At 45.1% G+C, this 23,111-nt stretch overlaps 1 protein-coding gene across 3 annotated transcripts in view; it reads right to left on the bottom strand.

The window, feature by feature from the left end:
* The window catches only part of GSK3B (glycogen synthase kinase 3 beta), a 1,215,699-nt gene that overhangs the window by 326,778 nt on the left and 865,810 nt on the right, over nt 1-23,111 (bottom strand). For all 3 annotated transcript variants that reach the window (XM_069635848.1, XM_069635849.1, XM_069635850.1), the window contains exon 6: nt 19,520-19,626. In XM_069635848.1, the coding sequence (XP_069491949.1) occupies nt 19,520-19,626 (107 nt within the window). The remainder of the gene's footprint in view (nt 1-19,519; nt 19,627-23,111) is intronic.

Below are 23,111 nucleotides of genomic sequence, written 5' to 3'. Positions count from 1 at the left end.
AATGGCGTTTGTGTTCTCTTCTGTGACTCCAACCCAAGTCGAGCCCTTTGTTCCACTTTTTGGCAGGCTTCTCCACAGAAGCCTCCAAAAGTGGTGCCACTCTGTCTGGGTGCCACAGGGGGCATGGGAGGGGGTTTAGGCACCCTGGGCTGAGTTACCTTGGTAACTCAAGTCGCACTCTTGTGCGATTGGCCCAAGTGGTGAGCCGCATGTTTGACAGCTAGGCTGAGTGAATGGGGGTATGCTGCATAAGAGCAGGGCTTTGGGGACTGGAACTTCAGAAGTCGCCACAGGACCTGAGAATCTGACGAGGGAGAAGCTGAGCCGACCTACCACGACGACACCACCGGTGGAGCCGTGCAGAACCGACTCACCACTTCCCGACGACAGAGAAGATCTCCCTGCTGGAGAGGCTTCTTCCCCTGACTGGTGGGCACAACCAGTTTACCTTTCTTTCTTCGCACCCCAGACCGGTTTGTGGTCGAACTGCCCGTGCCAAGCACCCCGGCGGCCGGATAGCCACTCACCACTGAACCGCGAATCAACAGACCGCTCCTTGTTCCTGAGAAACTCTGCGGCTGGTTTCTTCCCTGGCAGTGCAACGGACTCCTGTCTTCCTTCACGACGAGATCCTCTCCTCCCCCGGACGAAGCACCAACTTGCATCTGCTGCCAGGAACAACTGCCCCCGCTGGAGTGTTCTCACCACTTTAAGGTACCGTGTCCGCCAGGCCTCCCTTTCTAAAGATTGCTACAAGGTAATAATAACTCCTTAACCTTCTGGACTGGGCTGGCCGCCTTCACCCTCTAACTGGTCCCTTTCTTTGGTCCAACTCCTTTTTGAACCCTTACAAGACTTTTGTGCACTAAAACCGTGTGACCTTGGACACATTTCGTTTCGATCCTCTTAAAGCGGATCCGGCCTACTGACTCTGAATTCATGGTTTTACTTTGCCTTCCTCTCTTGTTATGTTCTTGTAAAAGTGTTGGGATCTGTTTCAAATTGTTCTCTGCTTTTCTCTCCCTTTTTAAAACGAACTATTAGAGTGCCATCTACGTTAAGCGCTCATCGCTGTCTGAAAATAAGTGGGGCTTTACTGAAGACTTGTCTAATATTCTTTTAAATGAATGTATATCTTTTAGTGACCGTGTTTTTGAATTGCTTACTATTAGTGCCTGTGTGTTTTTCTAGATGTGGTTTTAAATAAATAATGATATCTCTTTTACACCAAGCCCTGGTCAGTGTTTACTTGTTCTATTGTGTGCTCTTGACCTACTGTGAATACTCTGTATACTGCCCAACTCTTCTTGAGGGAAGTCTGACTGCTCAGCCACAGCTACCAAGTGAATCTGTGTGGTACAGACTGCTACCAAGTGGGTTTACTGCCAAGCACCTGTAGTCTTAAATCTTTCGCAGTGGTCCCAGAGGGAACTGCACAGGTTTCTGCCTAACACGGAGCCTCCCTGCCTCTCTGAAACTTGAGAACCATCTCCAGTTCCGGGTTCACCTCAAGACCTTACTTTTTGCTTCTGCTTTCTCTCCTCTCCTGAAGTCCTGGCCGAAACTGAAACTGCACTGGTCACCTGGCTACCCCCCGTTATCGGGCCCAGGTCCCCTCGCCGCCAGTTGCTCACCTGCACTGCCCCCCTGGCAACCCTGGCACTCAGGGGCTGTTTCTGTATCCCTACATCCCCCTACCAGCACTTGACACCTGATGTCTGTACTCCCCTGTGCACTTGCCACCAGCTGGCTGCACTTTTTATGCATGATTTTTATTTATTTTACTGCTTATCCTAAGTACTGCACTGCCTCTCCGCCTTCCCCCTTGCACTTTTGCCCTTTTCCCCTCCCGTGCACTGGCGCAATGTCACCAGGCATAGTAAGATCGTTGTCTCAGTCTTCCCTCTGTTCCCCTCCCTTGCCTCGTCGTGCCTTGAAACACTTGTGTATAGGCGCGTTATATATGCCCTATCATAAATCATCTCATTCACTGCTCAGGGGGTAGTGTGCTCAACCCCAGGAATTCACAACATGAACCGTGCAAGAACTCATTGCGGGCAGACTGTACACGGGGGTTGGGGGATGCCAGTGAACCCCGCGTTTTTCCAATGTGGAGTGAAGTACTGTTAGCAAGGCCTCCAGGGATAAAGGAAAAAATGGCTTTGTACACCCAATGAATTTTTGTTCAGACCAGATGTCCCCTTAGACGAGAAGGAACGGCAAGTGTTCCCACTAGAACCGGAGACAGCTATAGTGAGGGACAAGAGGATGGTACTACACGGGACGGGACTGGCACAGACGGGCATGGAAAACAGTAATCGCAGTAGGAGAAGGGCACAGACTGACCAAGTGTTTTATGGACCAACAGCCTATGATGTTGGCCTGCTAAAGGGAGTAGGAGCTGTTAAACTAAAGTTCAAGTCGGGAGCTATCTTACCAACGGCAAAACAATATCCTTTGTCCAGGGAGGTAGATGAAGGCTATTATGCAACTATTTACACATTAGTGCAGCAAGGGATTCTGGTACATTCGGAATTGCAGTGTAACACAGCTGTGTACCCGGTGAAAAGGGTGGCAGGGAAAGTGGTGTTTTATTCAAGATTTGCACCCTTTGAACAACATTGTTGAAGCAGGATTTCTATTAGTTCCCAATACAGCGACAATATTGCATAACATTCTGCCAGAAACTACTAATTTCACGGTAAAAGATTTGAAAAACGCTTTCTTCTCTATACCACTTCACGAGGAATCACAAGATACGACATCCTTCCTATATAGAAAAAAAAGTGGAAAACAAGGCTTCCTTGGGGTACTGTGAATCGCCCTCTATATTCAATAGGGTCCTCCAGATGGACCTAGGGAACATACATTTGGATAGTCTACATACTGAATAACTGTGCTATCTTGGTTTGCTGCAAATCAGAAGAACTGTGTCGAAACGACTCAGTACAGTTACTGACGGTGTTAGCAGAAAAGGGCTATAAGGTGAGCAGGCTTTTAAAGGGCAAGGGCGGAGGAGAGGGCGGTAAGGGGGCTTGGATTGAGGGCCGCACACAATAGACTGAAATAAATCAGTCTATATGTTCAGTCTTCAATATGCAGAAATATCACATAGAACCGGACACAGGCGATGAGTGAAGCATTAGAGGAATTGAAGGGGGCAATGGGAACGGCCCCAGTTTTCGGGATTCTCAATTACAGTGAGGAATTGTATTTGTTTCCACATTCTAACAGAGTGGTGATGACAGCAGTGCTCACACAGTAGACTACCTCAGGGCACAAATCAATGGCCTAGTATACTGGGCAGTTGGACCCAGTGATGAAAGGACACTACCTTTGCAAACAAGCATTGGCTGCTGCTACATTTGCAGTGGAGAAATCTGCGAGTATCACAATGGGGTGTAGTATCACACTTTACGTGAAGCATGCCCTTTTTTTTACCATCCTTGAAGAGCCCAAGAGCACTTTGACCCTGAAGCAGGCATCTGGATATGAGGTGATTATCTAGAACCTATTAATAAAAATCGTGAGGCACAGAATTGTGAACTGAGCTAAACCAGTAGAGATGGGAGACCATGTACATGGAACATTATGACATTCCCAGAGCAGGAGAGAATGCCCTCGAAAGAGTCGAAGTACTCTTGTTTTTGTACAGATGAGATGACTGGAGAGACATACTGGGACGGCAGTGGTTACAATAAAGCTAAGCGGGACAGTTTAAGTAGTAGCAAGCGCCAGATTGCCTTCCCATTTCTCAGCGCAAGCGGCAGAATTAGTAGCTCTTGTAATGGCATTAGAAGTGCATGAGGGCGAGGAGATTACTGTGCATTCCGATTCCGCCCAGCTTCCGACGTGCGGCCGGCACACCAGTGTAGCATGCACCCCTATTGGCCAGACTCAGACGTACTACAACTCCCATCAGCCATGGCAGGCATACACAAGGGGGGAGGACTTGATCTCCCGCAGCAACAAAGTCACAGACAGAGGCAAAGCGAGCAGCATCCAGTACAGAATTGAGTTTGATACCTCATCCAACACACGCGTGCGTAACATAATACTGAGAGAAGGGTATAGTTCACAGTCGGTTATCCAAATAGTAGAGTTTCAGGGGAGAGCACCACTAGAAAGGAGTTATGGGTGAAGAGGGGGTGTGCAATATCCCCTATAGATGCATTATGACAACAGGAGATGACAGGAAAGACAGCAATTTCTGCGACATTGTTGCAGATTGCGCTTACGCAGCTGCATTACCCCACTCACCTGAGTAAGGATGTTCTTGCTGCACATATTGAAGATTGGGTATGTCCCAATCTGGCGGAATATATTGCCACATTTATGAATAATTGCTTAGTGTGTAAAAAATATAATGTGGGACACACGTTGCACGTACTGCAAGGAGCAATACCGCACCCCACTGGGCCGTTCCGACATCTATGCGTAGATTATGTGGATATGATCCAAGTTTGCCAAGGGTAGTGCTATATGATCGTGGTGGTATGCCCTTTTTCCTCGCTGGATCGAAGCTGGTTCATATTCACAGCATGGCAAAATCCCTCGCCAGAGAGGGGTTCCCACAATGGGGGGTTTGCAAGGTCCTGCATTCCGACAATGGGCCTCATTGTGTAAATGAAATCTTCAAGCACATCACATCTCTTCTGGGGATTAAGCATATGTTTTCCTGCGCTCATCACCCACAAGCAAATCGGATTTGAGAATGCCACAATGGCTTGCTGAAGGAAAATATTGCCAAAATAGAAGCAACTTTGAAGGGATAGCTATATTGCCTACCCCCAGCCTTGTACGCATTGCTCAATCAACCTGGATCCGACCACCATTGAACTCATGAGGTGGTGACAGGCCGACACATGCAACTCCCACTTACTCCTCCCACTAGAGCGTTGACAGATGCCTCAAGTACAGCCACTGTTTTAGGTGGTGAAATTCTTGAATATCTCACTTAAATGATGGCTAGTGCTTCATTGATCTCTTGACAGCTCGAGTGCCGGCAGGGGAGGTCAAAGAAGGAGGAAGATATTACACCGGTGACAGACTCTGAACTGCTTAAGCAACCACCTCTAGCCAGGGGACCAGGTTTATCTACGCAATATCATTCAGTCCTGGTACAATCCCAGGTTTGAGGGCCTCTATTCCGTAGAACCAGCCACCAACAGCAGTGAAACTTGCGGTTGGGGGAGTGGGGGGGTGCTGGAGGCCTGGAATTTCCTTGGGAGACTTCATGCCCTGCAGAGGTGAGACCTCCTCTGTCCAACATTTAGACTATTTGAAGCAAGAAGAAGAAATACCTCTGCAAATGCAGACGCAATTAGTGAATAGAGCTAAACAAGAACAAAATGATAAGCTAGACTAGGCACACCATCTTTTCCTCACACTAGGTAATCACTGTGAAAGTTTGGACCGATTTTGGTTAATGATTTTATGCCTGCACAAACTTTCAGAAGCACCTTTCCAAACCTGCAGCCTCATCTGGACAAATGATACCTCCTAAAGTGTTATTTTATGGTTTTCTTCTTTATCTGGCACAAACTTATCCCTTATTAACTCAAGGTGACACACCCATCATTGCATTGCTCAGTAGTGCCAAGGTGCGACTTGTTTGGGAGCAATTTTTTCTGTTGCTGCACTTGCTCAGTATCACCGCAGGAGAGCCTGACTTACAACAGTAATGATGCATTTTAAAGACTTTTCCAAATGGTCTCATGAACTCTATGGACAATATAAAAGACAATGGAAGCTGTGACAAGATCTATTGCGTTGATATTTCTTTCCTTCTATTGTCTCTACTTCAGTACCTGCTTTGCATTACGAAAGGTTGTATTATCGCATGCGCACGCTTGGGTACCTGTTAACATAACCCCTATTCCTGCTCTTAATGAAGCCATATCTGGGCAGGTGACCAATGCTGCCGAGAAGTAAAAAGACTCGGGAAAAGCACAGATTTAGATTTTGAACACGCAAATTCAAACCTAGCTGATTCGGCCCGTGTGGTACCAGCATATGATCAAGGTGCGGAAAGACAACGAAGGAGAGCTGCTATGTGTGCTAAAGAATCCCCTATGCCATGGGCAATTCCAGAAAATTCATAGCAACAGAAATCCCAACAGCCAGATCACAAGCATCTGTACAACAAAAGGCCGATTGCGAGGCAGATGGGCTACACTAAGATGGATGTTGCAGAAGAGGTTCCCATATGAAGACAGCTATATCAAGACTCAAGAAACGATAAGATGACTATTGGAGCACTGACAAGACAATAGAGCAAGTTCCTGATTGCACAAACAAAGGAGAAGCCAGAATAGTGACACAAAAGCAGTTGCAATGCCCAAAGATAGGTCAAAGAGATAGGAGGAATGCCGGGAGAGACCCCAGTTACTACTATATGGACAGATATGCACAGGAGGATGGATGGAAGGCATGGTAGTATGCAAAGCACACGCAGCACTCCTGACAGTTCCTGCAGCAGTGGTGCAGAGGTAAAATGACAGTTGAAGCAAGGAGGGGGCAGCAAGTGCCAAGCTGCTCACCTGGGTGGAAAACGAAGCTGGTCCCATGCCAATCACACCACTCGAGAATGCTTCCATGTGTTTCCAGAATGATGGTCTAGTGAAGGTTGGAGAGAATAAAGGATGCAAATGAATATCGGAGATACCAGGCATGAGGGTCGGTACCACCGTGCTAATGGATCACTAATGTACTTGCGGATCCAAGGCTTACATGCAACTACAGGCACACTGGGGAGGTATATGCTCTCTAGTACAGCTTAACACACCATCATTACTAGTGCCTTGAAAAGACATACAATTCGATGAATTCCCCAAAATGAATGCACACCAGAAGAGAAGATGCGTAGAGGTGACAAAAAGGATACTGTGTCAAAGATGGAAGACTCGCTAGATGCAATACCATCAGAACACAGATTATTCAGCAGGACAGAGATGTTCTTTGCATCAGTAGTTACAGCAGTTCAGGCCAATGTGAATGCCAAGTGGCTGCAGATCACCAGATGGGAACTGTTGCAGACCAAAACTCGACCGTCAAGGGGTTTAACACGTCAAAGAAGAGTTGAGAGCCATCAGATGGATGACTTTACGGAACAGATATGTCCTGGATCTCCTTACAGCTATGGAAAGAGGTGTTTGCACCAAGATCAGGCCTTCAAGCTGTATGTAGGTGCCTTCCCACGATGGATATAATGGAACACTAACAGAGGCAATCATGCAATTATCAGACCTGCATGCTAGAATGGAGGCAGTGACCAACCTAACAGGAAAAGACTACGAATGGCTAACCTGCATCTTTTCCTGGATACCATCATGGGTGACAAGTGGACTGAAGGTGCTGATAGCAGCCTTAGTGCTAGTATTGTTTGCCTTCTGCGTTATCAGAGTAGCTGTAGCGCAGTGCAAGAAGACTACTGAAAAGACGATGGGAATGAAAATATGACTGGCTGTAGAGACGAAAACTGATGGAGACAGACTCTCAACGTGTTGAAATGACATTTGATGCAGTGCCCTCTGTTCCCCTGCCAGATGCAGCATTCCCTTTTCCCCTAGATCCACACAACTATTGGGGAAAATGGGCATGAGCAATCCAGATGGAGATTGCTGCTGTATGACCTGGAGGCTTAGGCAGGCACGTGAAGTACCATGGACATCTGGGAGTGGCGGCAAATGTCTGGACCCCAAGGTCGCACGTGAATACAGAGGATGTAGGGAGTGTAGTCGACCTGTCGACCAGAAGGGGGATTGAAGAGGGAGACCCAAACATGACCCTCGTTACACCCATACCACACTCAGCTGGCGACAGGAGAAACGAGAGGTGTAGATCGCTTCTGGGCCCTTCCTCCCCATCATTGATATATATTGCAGGTGTGAGAAGCGCTGCTCACTCAGACAAGCATTAAGACCATACCCGGATGATAGTATTGAAGAGATACAGTTGCCCATGATCAAACAAGTCGACTGACTGCAACCTAGAAGAACGCTGATGACATCACAACAGATACGTTAGACATGAAGCACATAGGCATCCTTGCACCAAGTTACGCAGACATTTAGCTTTATTGCTGATGGACACAAAGTAAATGCTTAGGACTCACATAGAGGACTGACACCTTTTGCTACGTGAAAAGCGCAAGATGCCCAAGAATACATATGAACAGCTTGCTGACGCTTAACCACAACCAAAATGGGTGGCCATGCGAATAAAGATGGAAGACATAGGTACATTGGAGTGAATGGGAAAAGCAAGACTAACTTCACAACACAGGGACAGGCTGACGGGCTGATCCTGTTGAAGCATGCAGGCAAGGCTTTTAATACATACACTGTGTAGAGCCTCGGCAAGCACATGTAGGGATGGAACGTTTCAAATTTGCTGAAGAGATAGGGCACCTGCGAAGGACAGTCAAAAATCCTCTTCATTACAAGCAAGAGTGCTCCATTTCGTGGTACCTGCACACATGACCTGAATCCACGAGAGAGCCTATTCATTCGAAGCAGACCCAGATGGCTGTTCCCATCGAACCACTAGCAGCAAGCTACACAAAGTAATACAGGTTCAAAGCTGAATGTTCTGTCTCAGGGCCTAGGAGATAACTTACAAGGAACATGCAGAACCTCGGGGGTCATTCCCACTACCTTGAATAGTTGCACTTGTCTTGGTAATAGTCCAAAGCTCCAAGGCGGAGAAAACCACTTCTGTCCAATCCCTAACCACCTTCCACAATGGGCATACATTATGTTGCATCAGGCCAATCACCTTTATACTAACCTGTAACATTGTATTTGTAACACAGAGGTGATCATATTAATCCCTTATGGAAGGCATTTATAGTTCGCCTCACTAACCAATCCCTTCCCCCGTTAGGGTTTTGGGATTTAACTTTGAGAATTTTGGATTTTTCATATTGCAATCCCTGTCATTTAAATTGTTAATAAAAACAGTGACCTTTGTCCTAGGGCCGGGTCTCTTTCTTGGGGCAGGGGATTTTCAGGGCCCAGTTCATCATGCAAGCAAATGGGGAGACTGATAATAGTTCCCATGCCACTATTATAAGTTTGCCATCTCCGGTTTGTCATATCAATCTTGGAGAAAATGCCTTTCCTAATAACCAGATTGTACCCAATGATTTTGGGGACATGGCTAGGTGCATGAATTTATTTCATCATTCGAGAATTGAAAGCTTCCAAGGGAATCACCCAAAAAAGGATACATTTGTATTCTGGGAATCCTGAGATGATCAATTACATCTAGCAGTTTGGTAAAGGCCCAAGAAATCAAGCGGAGGCCAAATGGTAATACCCTGCAGGGAAAAGGACTAGAGGAGGATTTCCAGTAAGAGGTGCATATTGAAACAAACATTCTGTAGATCTATGGAATAGTTACAGTGCTCTATACAGAGCAACAATCAAGCCTGGGCTGTTAGAAATCTGAAACGCTAATGGAGTTATGCTGGTTGAACAAATGTAGCTCCAATTGTTTGAAATCATTGTCTATCCCTGATCACAAAGAAATGGTAATAGAAACATTGGCCCAGTTCTGTTGGACAGACTCCTTTGACTCAGTAGTTATTTAATCACTTGAATGAGCAAAAGTGTTAAAGGTATTAAGTGGGTACGGAACAGAAAAAAAATTATGCATACCAGTCACTATCGTATAACCGACTACTGTACTACCTACTACTGTACTAATCCAAAGTCTCCTTTCTTCTATACTGATGGGACATACCATCCTTTGGAAACTGGACCACTGCATGATGCATAGCAACATTAATAATGAAAAACTATGCCGGTGCTGCCCACCCCAATGGCACATCCCTAGAGTATCCTCCTAGGCCCATCTGACAGTTTTTTATTTTTGCAGTCCAGTGGCCATCCTATTACACAGGTGGACGCAATTGTTGTGCGGAGGAAGGGAATCATGAAATAATAACAGTAGTCACTACAGTAACATTTACTTGTATGTCCCGCTCCCTTTTTCTCCATACTTCTGGCAGATTTCAAAGCACCCCAAGAACAGGAAGGATGGTAGTCTTACAGGAGTTACTTAAGCAACAAGATCTTTGTCTAACCAAAAATGTAAGGGAGGACCTCCTCACCAAATGAAGCATTAGCCTTCAAGTAAAAGGCGCGGGGAGGCCAAAGTTTTTTCTTGCATTTGGTTTAATTAAACCTTTACACTTTCTCAGAGAGAAATGAACACACAATTACAATAAAATCAAACAACCATCATAATATAAAATTAAACCAGAACCAAGTAAAATCAAAGACCAAAAAAAAGTAAAATGAACAAAATATCCATGAAATCCTAAAGAACAAAATTGAGTATCATTAAAAAAAACATGGATAAATATATGACAGGCCCCCTAAAACAATTGATAAAAGAATATATTGTAATACAATTTAAAAAAAATACAGTTTACAGCAATTCTAACCTTTAACTGAAAAGTTAGAAACGGGGATAATTGGCATAACCAGATCCCAAACCTATCCCCTAAAGAGTCACTTAATCCTCAGCTACCAGGGCTCTACAAATTAAGTCTTTTAAAGAAACCGGATAAGGCCAGTCCCTCATGTACATTCTGGGTACCAAGATAGTGCTTCAATGCCATATCCACATAAGAAAATAGGCGATTCAACTCTAGCGCTGGCAGATATTTCACCCTTAAGGATTTTAGTGAATCACACTAAGGACTTTAGTGACAGAACCAAATGTTGTAGCGACTCCGGTTTCAGCAAACAAAACCTACAACCAACTGCCTCCATTATAAGGTTCCTCCTAAGCTGGATTTCCTTGGTAGGTAGAAGATTCCACCATACTCTTAGTAGGATCCCACAATAATACCTATTCGGAAATTGGAGCAGAAATATTAGATGGAGATCCTTGGCGTCTATGCTCATGCCCAAGATGACTTAGAGATATGTATGAATGAAAGGTCATCCGTAGTTTGGACCCAATCAAGGTCGAGTAGAGCCCTTTTTACCTTCAAAGGGTTAGAGACCATGGTCTCTAAATTCAGACCAATGTCATGGAGAATAAGTTTACATCTTTCCCTGAGGGCAGTAAGAGCTACAGAGGAGTATACATTTTCACACAACAGTTGGTACAGGTAATCGGGCATGGGGGCTCATGATTTTCGCAAATATAGTCAAACCGTGACATCGCACCCTTGCCCAGAGTGAAGAAACACCCAATTCAAATCTTAGTGCAGATAATAGCATTACATTAGGCAAGCTGAGTATCCGCCTCCATATTCTGCCCTCAATTTTAGCCAATGTTTTCTGCACTTTATCCGACAGTAATTTGAGACCATATGTTAATTTTGGCACATTCTTGCCTTCAAAAAACATCAAGGTAGTTTAATGGTAAATCGGCCAAATTTACGGTCGATTTTTATAATCTGCAACTCTAGAAGCTTGGCTTTACACAACGCTTCGAAACCGATTTTAGAGCACTTATGTGCTCCAAAGTTGAAGCCCAGATACCCCACACCCTCAGAAAGTTTCAGGGCCACACCTTCAATATACCCCTCATGATGGTTATTCTTCACCTTTTTTCTAAAGTCAAGGATTTTCATTTTATTAGGGTTAATAATAAGCCCATTTCCTTTTGCGTATTCCACAAATTTATCTAGAAGCCTCTACAGACTGACCCTAGTTAGGTCAAAAATCATATGCATGCCATGTGATTTTTGTTTGCTCAAATTTAGGGGCAATCAGCCCCTCCTTAGCCAGAGCATACACAACATCCGGCATGTATTGGTTGAACAGCCAGGGGGCAAGTACACAGCCGTGCCTGGCCTGCCCCCCCGTTAAGATCTAATTCTCTGAGATACATCCCCCTTCTGACTTAGGTGGACTTGGCTCCCGCAATTCTCATATACCCGCCTGATAAGCCTCAACAGTCCCACTCCCCCCCCCCCACCCGGTAAACCACAATTAGCCAGTTTTGCCCAAAGTTTACCATGAACTACACAGTCAAATTCGGCGATAGGTCAATCGAGGCCATATATGTACAGCCCTTCGGCCTCCTCCAAGCATCCTCCTGGATATATTTGAGTACAAGCCCACTGATGTTGTCGAGTGACCCTTTCTAAAACCGGTCTGAAACCAATCAAGCAGATGAGCCATTTTAGCCCACTCTTCCAGGTGAGAGTGTAAGAAAGCCGAACCGATCTTGCAATCGGCATCTATGAGGGAAATAGGCCGATAGTTTGTTGGGTCAGCCTTACTCCCGCACTTGTAGATGGTTATCACAAGGGCCGTGCTCCAAGTCTGTGGCGTTACCCCTGTACGAATTATGTCCTTAAATTCCAGGAATAATAGATTCTCCCAGATGTTTCAATCAGCCTTGAAGGTGTTATTTGTTAGGCCATTTGGGCCTGGTGCTCTGGATTTATATTTGGCTATCGGGGAGTAGATGACACTAATATCCAGAGAAGGGTTCCAGATGTTGCTATCCGAAAAGCCAGCAATCACAGAGGGATTAGTCATTGATGTACCAAACTTTTCCTCAAAATACTCAACCCACTCCAACTCCGAGATAGTGTTTAGTTGCGAGACTACAAAGTTTGGATCCCGGCCATTGATAAGCTGCCAGAAAGCACTGACTTTAGCAGTGATTAGGACACCCAACGTAGTCTCAGCATCCTGTTGCAATAGAATATTTTGTATTGATCAAGAATAATTTTTATAGGACTGCTTGATTTTCCAAACATGCTCATGTCTAGTGCCATCATACATGTTCATCCGACGGATCCATCTCAAATCCCTCTTCATTGTAGTGTTCGCAGAGGCCAAATCTCCGTTATAACAATGTGCATGTCTAACGTGGACATTCCTCCTAATACTAGGACCAGCGACTAGAAGCCCAATAAACCTCTGGAACTCAATTGCGTTAAAATTGTTGAGTTTCTAATCAAGGGTAGATTAAGGGAATCCCTCCAATTCTGATTCAGAAGATGCCATTAATATAGAATGGTCGTTCCAATCCTTCAACACCTAAAACATACGAGGCATAACATCCTGTCGATTTCTAACATCTGGTCGATTTTCTCAGCAATACCAACTCTGACACAGATTGGTTTATCTGATATTGAGAGAGTTGCCTTCACCGATAGAGATCTGGACATCTGCACCATATATTTGAATTCTCTGTTAGTGAAAGAACTGATTTTCGAAACAAAGTGAGGGGCTACTAAATCTAGGGTTTGAAGTTAAGCAGGAGGAGATGGAGAAGGGGGCTCCCACTGCAAAAACAATAAGTTGAGAAATGTGCTCCTTCAGGTGGGGAAGGGGAGTGTGGGATGTGGGAAAGCTGAAGGTAAAGAAATAAATTGGGCTGCCATTATCTCCTCTTTGTGACAGAAATTGGTCCCTTAAAGAACAACTCTGTGGAGGCAGAGTGGAATTTATTTTTCGTTAAGCGTAAAATCTTGGAATACTCGTGGTAGTGTACATCGTTTTACAAATCCATTTTGTCTGGCCAATCTATGAGAGGCCAGCTGTCTGTCTACAAGAGACAAAGTTGACCTCTATACCTATCTTTGACGGTTATAAGATCTTTACTCAATCCGCAAAAGCAGGTGCGGGTGGGAGGCCCTCAGGGGGTTTGTTGATTGCAATAGAAAATTCTCTGGGCCTTAGTGGGTTAACTATTGAAAATGTGCCCTTTGGTATACTGTGGGTAACTGCCAACTTCCCCTGGGCCACCACATGTGCACCTCCTAGTTACCAATCCAAGGACCAGAGGGGCATCCCCTCACAGTAACCTCTGTTCATTGGGAGTTGGGCTGAGGGGGTAGCATCACCCTGCACTGAATTTAGTGGTGCTTCATATTGGAAAAGCAGAGGATTAGATTCAGTTTGAGCCATGGAGTAATAGACAAGGCTTTAGATTTCCCTTCCAGACTCGAACTAGCATGCTCAATAACCAGAGACGACTTGGAGCGAAAGGGTGATTTATGAGCAGCTCCAATGCTAAGGATGCGATTTCTACATACCATTGGTTTCCGTTTTACCAATTTCGATTTGTTTACATAATTTATTTTTAGACTGAGGAATATCGTCATCAGGTACTACCACACCCAACAAGTTGCCTCCCAGCTCAGTCAAGACATCTGCCATGGTTATACTCGTTAATTCGTTCAATAGTTGGGCATGGCTCATTTGGGCCCTTCAAGAGGGTGCTTGTTGGAAGCAGCTCCACCCTGGGTCCCAGCAGAGTAATGGGGCAAGTCGGAGGTCCCTCCACCGGGTTGTCATCTGAAATTTCACTAATTTCCACAGAACTTTCAACAAAAATGGGATTTTGATGGTATGTGTGATTAGAACAGTGGTCCAACATCGCTTTTCCTTTCATTGCTGGGCAAGTTTTCAATTGAGAGCTAGTTGTCGCAGCCTTAATTAAATAATGGTCCATGACCCGTTGTCCCGAAATTGGTCTGGCTCACAGGATAGCTCTGGGTGTTTTAAAATGATGCAAAGGCAAGTTAACACAATTCTTGCAATGGTTCTCCTATTAGAGAGATGAATGTTAGCTTGTACCAACGAGGTGGAAGGCGGAGGGCCACGATTGAATTGATCATCATAATATAATATCAATTGCCGGACTGAATGTACAAGTGCCTTATCGGAGCCCACCCCCTGGCCTAACTTCTCCCCAGCAGAGCAAACTGTCAAGAATTTACATAATGAGGTCGACACCTGGGGGGAGCCCTCAATAGTAGGATTCAAGAGAGCAAGACCCCCCAGGCAGTTTCTCAGTTGCCAAAGTGATGCATCTTGCCACCGATAGATCTTGCCCCATTTGGCTTCTTAGCACTGGCCTCATTGTAATAGGTTGCTTAGAATGGTAATCCACGGGCATCCGCCAAACAGGCAGAGAGGAGCAGTCTTAAAAGCACAAACCAGCTCAAAGGGCAACCCCAATAGGGAAGCCCCGCAGTATCTGGAAATGTACCCAGTCCGATCCTTATTTTCTTCAGGCAGCTTATTGAAAGAAAAAAGAACCAAACCCAGGTCAAAGGGGAAAGCCCAAAGGCAGCCCACCACAGTCCCCAGGGTCGTAGTAAACAAATCAGAGGTCAACTAATTCAGACTTTGCTGACCTTTGCGGACCTTAAACTTCAGACCAAAAAAAGTAAAAGTCAATAGGGCCAGTAAAAAACAATATGTAAATTTTATGGAGCGGATTTACCAACACGAAGCCGTGCAGGTCTTGAAAATAAACTTCTTTGAAAGAGGGAGGCCCGCATAGTGGAAAGTGTATGCGCTGAAGGCAGGGTAAGAAAACTGAATATAGAGGCACCCAAGCATACCCCAACTTATGCCGGCTAATGCCGGTAACTGACAGTAACGGCACACAAACTCTGCCTTATACATCCTTCAAGGATACAGGGTGCTGGAAAGCAACATACATCCTTAGCCCTGACCAAAAGCAGGTCAGGTTCCTTAGAGGCATTCTAAAATGCAGGATACAATCCAACGGGCAATGGAGGACTTTGTGCCATAGGATGGGCCCCTGAAAGACCCGTCAAAGGCTCTGAATGCAATGATACATTCAAAATATGTTTATAGGGACCTGGATATGTCAAGATTGTTCAGCAATCTTTTTGCATCTGGCAACTGGCTCAGAAACAGGTAAATGAATCTCCTGATGGGGAGGAAACACCAACACCACTTTGGGGGTATGGGGAAAGGAACTTGGATTTTGTGCATGCTATACAAAGTCGAGAATGAAGTTCCAAGACGAGGATTCAAGTTCACAGATCCTTCAGGCAGAGGTGAGCTCTACAGAGAAAGCTGTTTTGAGGGTAATGAACCTAATGTCCACGAATGCCAAGGGCTCAAATGGCTTGTTGTCCAGTGCCGAGAGAACCACGTTAAGTCTCACATCAGATGGGGCCCATGTAATCTAAGGGACTAGCCTCTGAAGGCCATTGAAGTGCCTTTTAATAATTGGATTAGAAAATGAAAAAAGGTTGAGAAACTGTATAAACGGATTGTCAATAAATAGGCTCTGCAGGAGTCCAGCATAAAACCCAAGTGGCCATGTCAGACAAAGGGAATGACTGTCCAGGGAGCAGAGTAGGGGATTACACCCTTTTTGCACATACAAATGGTAAAACCATGTTCACTTACTTACTCTTGAACTTCACCCTACTTGAGCAGGTCTGCCCCTGCCCTTGTCAGCTGACTGCGTCTTTAAGGTGGTAGAAGGGGTTTAGAGGTGATGGATATGGATTTGCACGCTTGGGATCAAACTTTCTGTTAACTGTCTAGTCCATTGAGAAATAAAACAAAATGGTGTCCCATTAAGCAGTAGGGCCCTACACTAGTCTGGAACCTGAGTGGTTCTATACTGAGCAACCAGGCCCCTGGCCAAATATCTATGCCAAGGCATGTGCCTCTGAACACTGTCCAAGTGACTGGCAGTGGGATCCAAGAAATCCACTGCAATTCTCTTTGCCCTTGCACTCCTGATGAAAATATATCTTTGCCAGTTGGCAAGAAGTCTACAAACTTCCAGGACTCTTTCCAGAATGAGATTGCAGGCGGCCAATACTGCTTAAACTTTAGGCTGGCAGAGATTAAGGGCACTATTTAGGTCAACCATTATACCCATAATAGTCTGAGCCCTCAATCTTTACCACTAGGGATAATGGGTGAAAAGGAGGCCATTGATGAGGCTAAAGTGGTGCTCTTGCACTGAGAAAGTACAGATGGCGAAGGGGGCAGAATTTCCTCTGTGTAACCCCTAGATTTGGAGACAGACGTTGGCCAAGGCAGGGGCATTATCTTGGACTCCCAAGTCGAAGGCAATATACAGGCTAAGGACACCATTTACATCCACCCTACCCAAGTAAAAGTAAATGTGTATATTTTATTGGTTTTTTTAGAACGCGCCTAATACCATACCAGAGTTTGATTTCTAAGCGCGGATCCGGGACTCAAAACTTTGTTGCTCTGCGTGGTCTTGCTTCCAAGACCAGCGTGTTGCTCCTGTGCAATCCTCTGTATATATTCTGTAAATATTAATGTCAAACAAGGTTGACAATTTGGGAAACTCCAATTTTTCTCTCCTTGCCAAAGTCCCATCACAGTGCCTTAAAAATGAATATTTTTTTTTAAAAAAAGCTCAAACCTGGCATTAAATAAGATCATTCCGCCAGTGGAATCCAGAGCTACCAGAAACTCATTCTCTGCCAAAAGGTCCTCCATCTCTTCTATGCAGTCATGACCACCAGGATTCATGTTACGGTAGAAGAGGGGATGGACTCTGCTATCTCCAACTGACACAGAAGTGAGTCAAAGAAATATAACTTGCTTGACAAAAGGTAGATGTACACCAAAGAAAGACAACAGGCTTTTGAAGCCCTTCTCCAACTCAACAGGGGCAGGTGTGGATGAATATTGTACTCTTTCCATTTTATGCATGTGCTGAGGTGAGAGGGACGAGGTTTGAATGGCCTAAAAGAGCTTGATATTGGTAAAGAAACCAAATCCCTCCATGTGCTAAAGAACCAAACCTACCCTTTGTTTCTTACGCTTCCACCTTCCCATCACCTCCCCACTTGCCCCATTTTCTCTTACTAGCAGGTGTATCATTTTTTGTAGGGAATGAGCCGTCTCATTTCATATCTTGGTAGAAAAAGACCTAGACCAGACCATTTCTTTTACATTTTGGGAAGTTTGGCAGACCAGACACCCTACCAATCATAGTAATGGGTGGATTAGAAGGTTTGGTTGCCCTGACCACTGCTATTTTACAGGTATCAAGTGGGCCTGGTGTGACCAGGGCATTCCGTAATGGTGGACTGAAGGTCTTTTAACCCAAGGTTGGCTTCTTTATAAAGGCTACCCCTTCATCATCTAATCGCAGAGGCACATCCCAATAAACTGGAAGATATGTGGCTTTCATATTGCACAGATCATTCTTTAGGTATAGCAGCCTGCCTGCTACTGGACATTTAACATCCATATGTGAACTCAACTAAATTAGGTGAAGTAAGACCATTTTCTGCTGCCGGTTGGATATATTACCTTTGGTTGCATTGCTGAAGGGTGCGGCAGAGGACCTCAATGGGCGGCTTTTCCCTCAAATGCAGGCGCCAACCAGGTCAGCTACATAGAGTTGTCATCTGCACATATTCTATAAATTTAAAGCACGCTCCAGTAGCCTGTGCTAATTGGGTAAGCTATCTGCTATAGGGAAAATGGCCAGAGGCGCAGACCTGAACCTGGAAAAGGAAGTCTGAGACCAAGAAGCAGATTTCAGGGCTTCAAACATTTTCATCGATCATCAGCCCCCCAACCACAGTACACCACTGTCATTAGTCATACAGTCATTCAAATAATTCACTCTCCAGTGGCCCAATTTCTAAAAGAAACAAACACCATAGCCCCTTTTTATTTTACTTAACAGACAGAAGGAGCATGCTAAAAGGGGATAACAAGGTCCACTGTGACAGATCCAAGAGGGAAGATTTCCGTGACTCATGGATGGAAAGTGGTGAAGGCAGTTTGGCATCGAGTGATGGACGTGTAAACTTATCATGGCCTAGCAGAGGAAACTACATGAGGTGATGAGTGGACATCCAAAGCAAGTTAAGTAGAGGGAACAACCTTCTGCGGGGTAGGGGTGTGAGGGGTTTTCAAGGGTTATAAAAACACCAGATGCAAGTTGCAGGGGGCAAGCTGATGGGGGAAAAATGAAAATATTGTCGGGACATGGGGCTAAAGGGGCATGGGTCAAGAGAGCCGATGGCAGAGGAGACTGGCCTCTTCAGCAAAGTGATTCATTGGGAAGTGCGGCAAAACAAAATCAGCAGACCGCAAAGTAGGACCACATAATTTGGTGGGGGGCACGGGGAGATTTGGGTTAGACAGTTCTAGTTTCAATTGATAGTAAACCGCGAAGAGAAAATAAACTTTGGTATATTAGCTTGGGCTGGTCAGAAGGTGGAGGGTGGTCACCAGCCACATTAAGGGCACAAATGTGGGCCCCAAACCCTCAGTTTCAAATTAACAGCAGTTTCTGGTCCAGCCACAAAATGGTAGCAATACAATACTATTAGTTTTTCATCCCTCAAAAAAGTGTGACAACTTTATCATGCTAAAGAGGATATTCTGAATTAAGCCTGTGGACTGCGAATTCATAACTATGAGTGATTCTTCAGGAAAATGCTACAGGCAAAGCCAGAAAACATTGGGAAGGGCATTAAGCATTCCCACAAAAATGTCTACAAAAAGGACAAACCCCCAAAACAGAGTATGCCTAGAAGAAACGTTATTCATGCAGTTATAAACATTGTCATTGCTATGCTAGTTACAACATCTGTACAGCTTTGCCAGAGTATATGATCGATGTACAACAAAACCAAGGATGTTACCATGTTAAGATCTCTGCCATAAACAAAAAGGGAGACATTTATACTTTCATTGATGGGTCCGGATTAGATGCAGTCATAGCAGAGGCGTTAGAGGGAGGCACCACTCACCTATACTGGAGGTGTAATCTGTGGCTCCAAAGATCAACTCTGGCGCCCTGTAGTACCGGGAACAGATGTAAGACACATTGGGCTCTCCACGGACTAACTGCTTCGCACTACAATGAAAACACAAAACAGGGATGCAAAATTAAAGTAGTCGTACGGATGCTAAATACTTTCCAAACGTTCCTTCCTATGTCACAAAACATCCTAGGAAGAAATCTCAATCTTTTACTTAGATTGCCACCAGAGTCTTGTTGGGCAGAATGGAACAGAATGTACACAGCATCTTCCCACCCTGCTGGGGCATCTCCTTAACAAATGTATATTTCAGTGGTAGAGGATACTAGATACTGCCTGTATATTGTGTACAGGTGGTGAAGGGAGGAGGCATTTCCCTGGCCCCCACCATCTACTGCTCTCCAACTTTGACTCTAACATTCCCTCTGTCCTCATCCTCCGATCTCTTCTGCCTTCGACGTGGTTAACCATATCATCCTGCTCAACCGTCTGATAACCTGGGCATCACTGATCAGGCTCTGGCCTGGCTGACCTCTTTCCTCTATGATCGACTCTCCCAGGTCCAACTTGGGTCCTTCCTATCATCTATCTTCCTCTCTACCGTGGTGTTCCCCAGTGGTCTAACCTATTGCCCTGGCTTTTCAACCAATACCTGGCAACTCTTGCCCACTGCATTGCCACTTTATGCTCAAATTTCTAGTGCTACACTAACAACTCATTTTCAGGCTGCCCTCGGCCACCTCCTCTCCCTCTCTCATCTCTGATTGCCTAACTGCCATTCAAGATTGGTGTGCAGCCAATGATCTTCATCTGAATGCCAGCAAGACGGATATCCTCCTCATCTGCACACCTTCACCATCCTTTCCCCTCACTCTCTGGCCGTCCTCCCTTGGCCCTCCTCCTACACCCACCTGCGAGGCCAAGATCCTCGGGGTCATCTTTGACTCCACATTTTCCTTCTCCATCCACATCTCTGATGTCTCTAAAATGTCAAACTTCCTAGTGCACCTCCTCAGAGGTACTCTGCCTTTCCTCTCCTTCCCCCAGAAGCTCATGGGCTCCCAAGTTCTGGTTCTCTCTAGGATGGACTATTTTAACAGCCTCTTTCTAAATCTACCTGCCTCTACTCTCCGACCTCTGCAGCTAATTCAGAACAGGACTGCGAGACTTGTCCTTGGCCTCAAGCCCTGGGATCGTATCTCTTCAGCTCTGAAATCGCTCCATTGGCTCCCAGTGGATGCAAGGATTCAATTCAAGACCTTCTGCATTGTACACAAGGCTTTCTGGGGCCTGGGTCCAAAATACCTTCAGCTATCCCTCCGCAAATACCTCCCGTCTCAAGCTCTTTGCTCCTCCGTCCGTCATTTTTCAAAGAAACTAGCTGGGGGTAGATCTCTGTCTTCAGCTGGGGCCTCCCTCTGGAACAGCATCCCTGCCACTCTAAAACTTGAGGAGAACCATCTCTGGTTCTGGAAGCACCTCAAGACCTTCCCCTTTGCTTCTGCCTTCGCTCCCCTCTTCCCTGCTGATCTGTTCTCTCTTGGCACCGTGCACCTGGCCACCCTCTGTCCTCTGGGCCCAGGTACCTGCTCATCCGGCCACCCTCCCGCACTGCCCCCAGGCCACCCCTTGCACTGGGGTCTATGTACCCATACAGTCCCCCCTAACCCCCCTTTTTTCTTCCTGCACTTATCAGACCTACCCTGCCTGCTGCCTTAAACCCAGCACCAGCCAATTGCTGGCTGCACTACCACGGTTTGTTGCCTTTATTATTTATTATCTGTTTCTCCTTTGCTCCGCACTCTCCACTCCCCCCCCCTTCCATGCACTTTTCTCCTCCCCGTCTCCCATGCACTTGCGCATGCTCAATGTCACTGGGCCTTGTAAGATCGTTGTTTTGTTCTCCCCTGTTCCCCTCCCTTGCCGCGCTATGAAATACTGGAGTACAAGCGCAATAGAAATAAAATATCAATATCAATCTGAGAAGGGGAGAGCAGTTGATGGGCAATTCGGTTCGGTAGATAGAGATAGCAAGATATACACAAGTCCCTTATGCCCCTGTTTTGCGGTCTTCAAACAGTAGAGGTTGGGTTAGCATCAACAGAGGAATGGCAATTAGGAGAGGGCTGAAGATTAAAGGGGTGAATGGGATTTACCAGTACATATGTAACTTCTTAGTCCACACATCACCAGACCTCCCCACAGTGAGACCAACCATCAGTTCCCAGTCAATGACAACTAGAATACATAACACCAAGGAAACGGCTGCATCAATTGTCATCATAGTGACGAGGACTGAAGTACCAGCATAACATCCACAGGTCTTCCCCTTCAAGATTAGGACAATTATGGCAGTGCTCTCAGGTGGCCAGATTAGGTTTGGGCAGGTATCATTACCAAGACAAGAACAACTTTGATTTAGCGACATACTTGGCACATTGTTAACTGTAATCTTGTTTGTTTTTACTGACTATCATGATCTTTCAGAACAGAACTAATTACAGCGCCCCTGACAGTTCAGAAGACTAATAGTATACTTATGATGGAGGGCCTCTCTTATTGTTGCAGATGGAAGTTGTATCCCTTGTATTAAAAAAAGCAAATGCTTGTTCAAAACTTGGTACATGAAAGCCAGTATAGGCTTCAAAATGTTGGTGCGGCACATGAACACAATCGGATTGTCCTTTCACTGTGGTGCCCATCACCTGAAGGGCAGTGATGGGCGCAACAATGATAACTCACAGAAATGAAACCTTCGGTGAACAGTACAGTAATCACCATTTAGGATAACTAAACATCTAGGACATCATTCCAGTACATTTTAGGAAATGTTGATTTCAGAGAAAACCCCTTTATTGAAAATTGTAGTATTTTAACCAGAGGCGGGTTACTTTTTTTAAAAATTGTGATTTAGTTTCATTAAAAAACTTTACACATTCCAATTCCTATATATTTTACATTTATAAATGTCGATGTCTTGCAATTCTTTCCTTGTCCTTTCCGTCCCAAGCTGTCCTTCCTTTGATCTTGTCTTGTATTTTCTTAAGTGCTTGCTTAGTACATCACACTGTTTATGGCTGTACAGCCAAAACAGCAGGTGTTTCACGCTTTCTAATGTATCTTGTTTTGCAGTATCTGCACTGACCGTTACTCACACCTCATCCTCTGGTATGTAGGTATTCATTTGTCAGGTAAACATCTAGCATTATATGTAGCAGCTTCTCGCAATGATACTTACTGGGGAGTTTCATTAAGTATTGTGCATTGTGTCCCTTTCTCGATGTTCATTAGCCATATTTACCAGTGTTTTACAGGATAATTGTTTTGCTCTGTTATTTATCCAATCCGTTTTCTTCACTTTTTCTTTGACTTTCTCTGGATTTTCAAGTCTAGCTGTTCTAGATATTTACACCATTTATCTTTCCACTTGTTCAGTAGCGTTGCACTCTTTCCTTCCCCGTTTGCTGAGAGGATTTTGTAGCCAACTACCAGATTTGGTTGTAGAATCTTCCTTAATAAGGCGAGTGACTTCCAACAAATTGCCGAGTACATTGATTGGAGATCTAATTCAGATCTTAAT

Source organism: Ambystoma mexicanum, chromosome 7p (assembly GCF_040938575.1).
Source record: "Ambystoma mexicanum isolate Mex_15411 chromosome 7p, UKY_AmexF1_1, whole genome shotgun sequence".
NCBI classification, from domain to species: domain Eukaryota; kingdom Metazoa; phylum Chordata; class Amphibia; order Caudata; family Ambystomatidae; genus Ambystoma; species Ambystoma mexicanum.
This window is presented reverse-complemented; position numbering and strand designations above follow the sequence as displayed.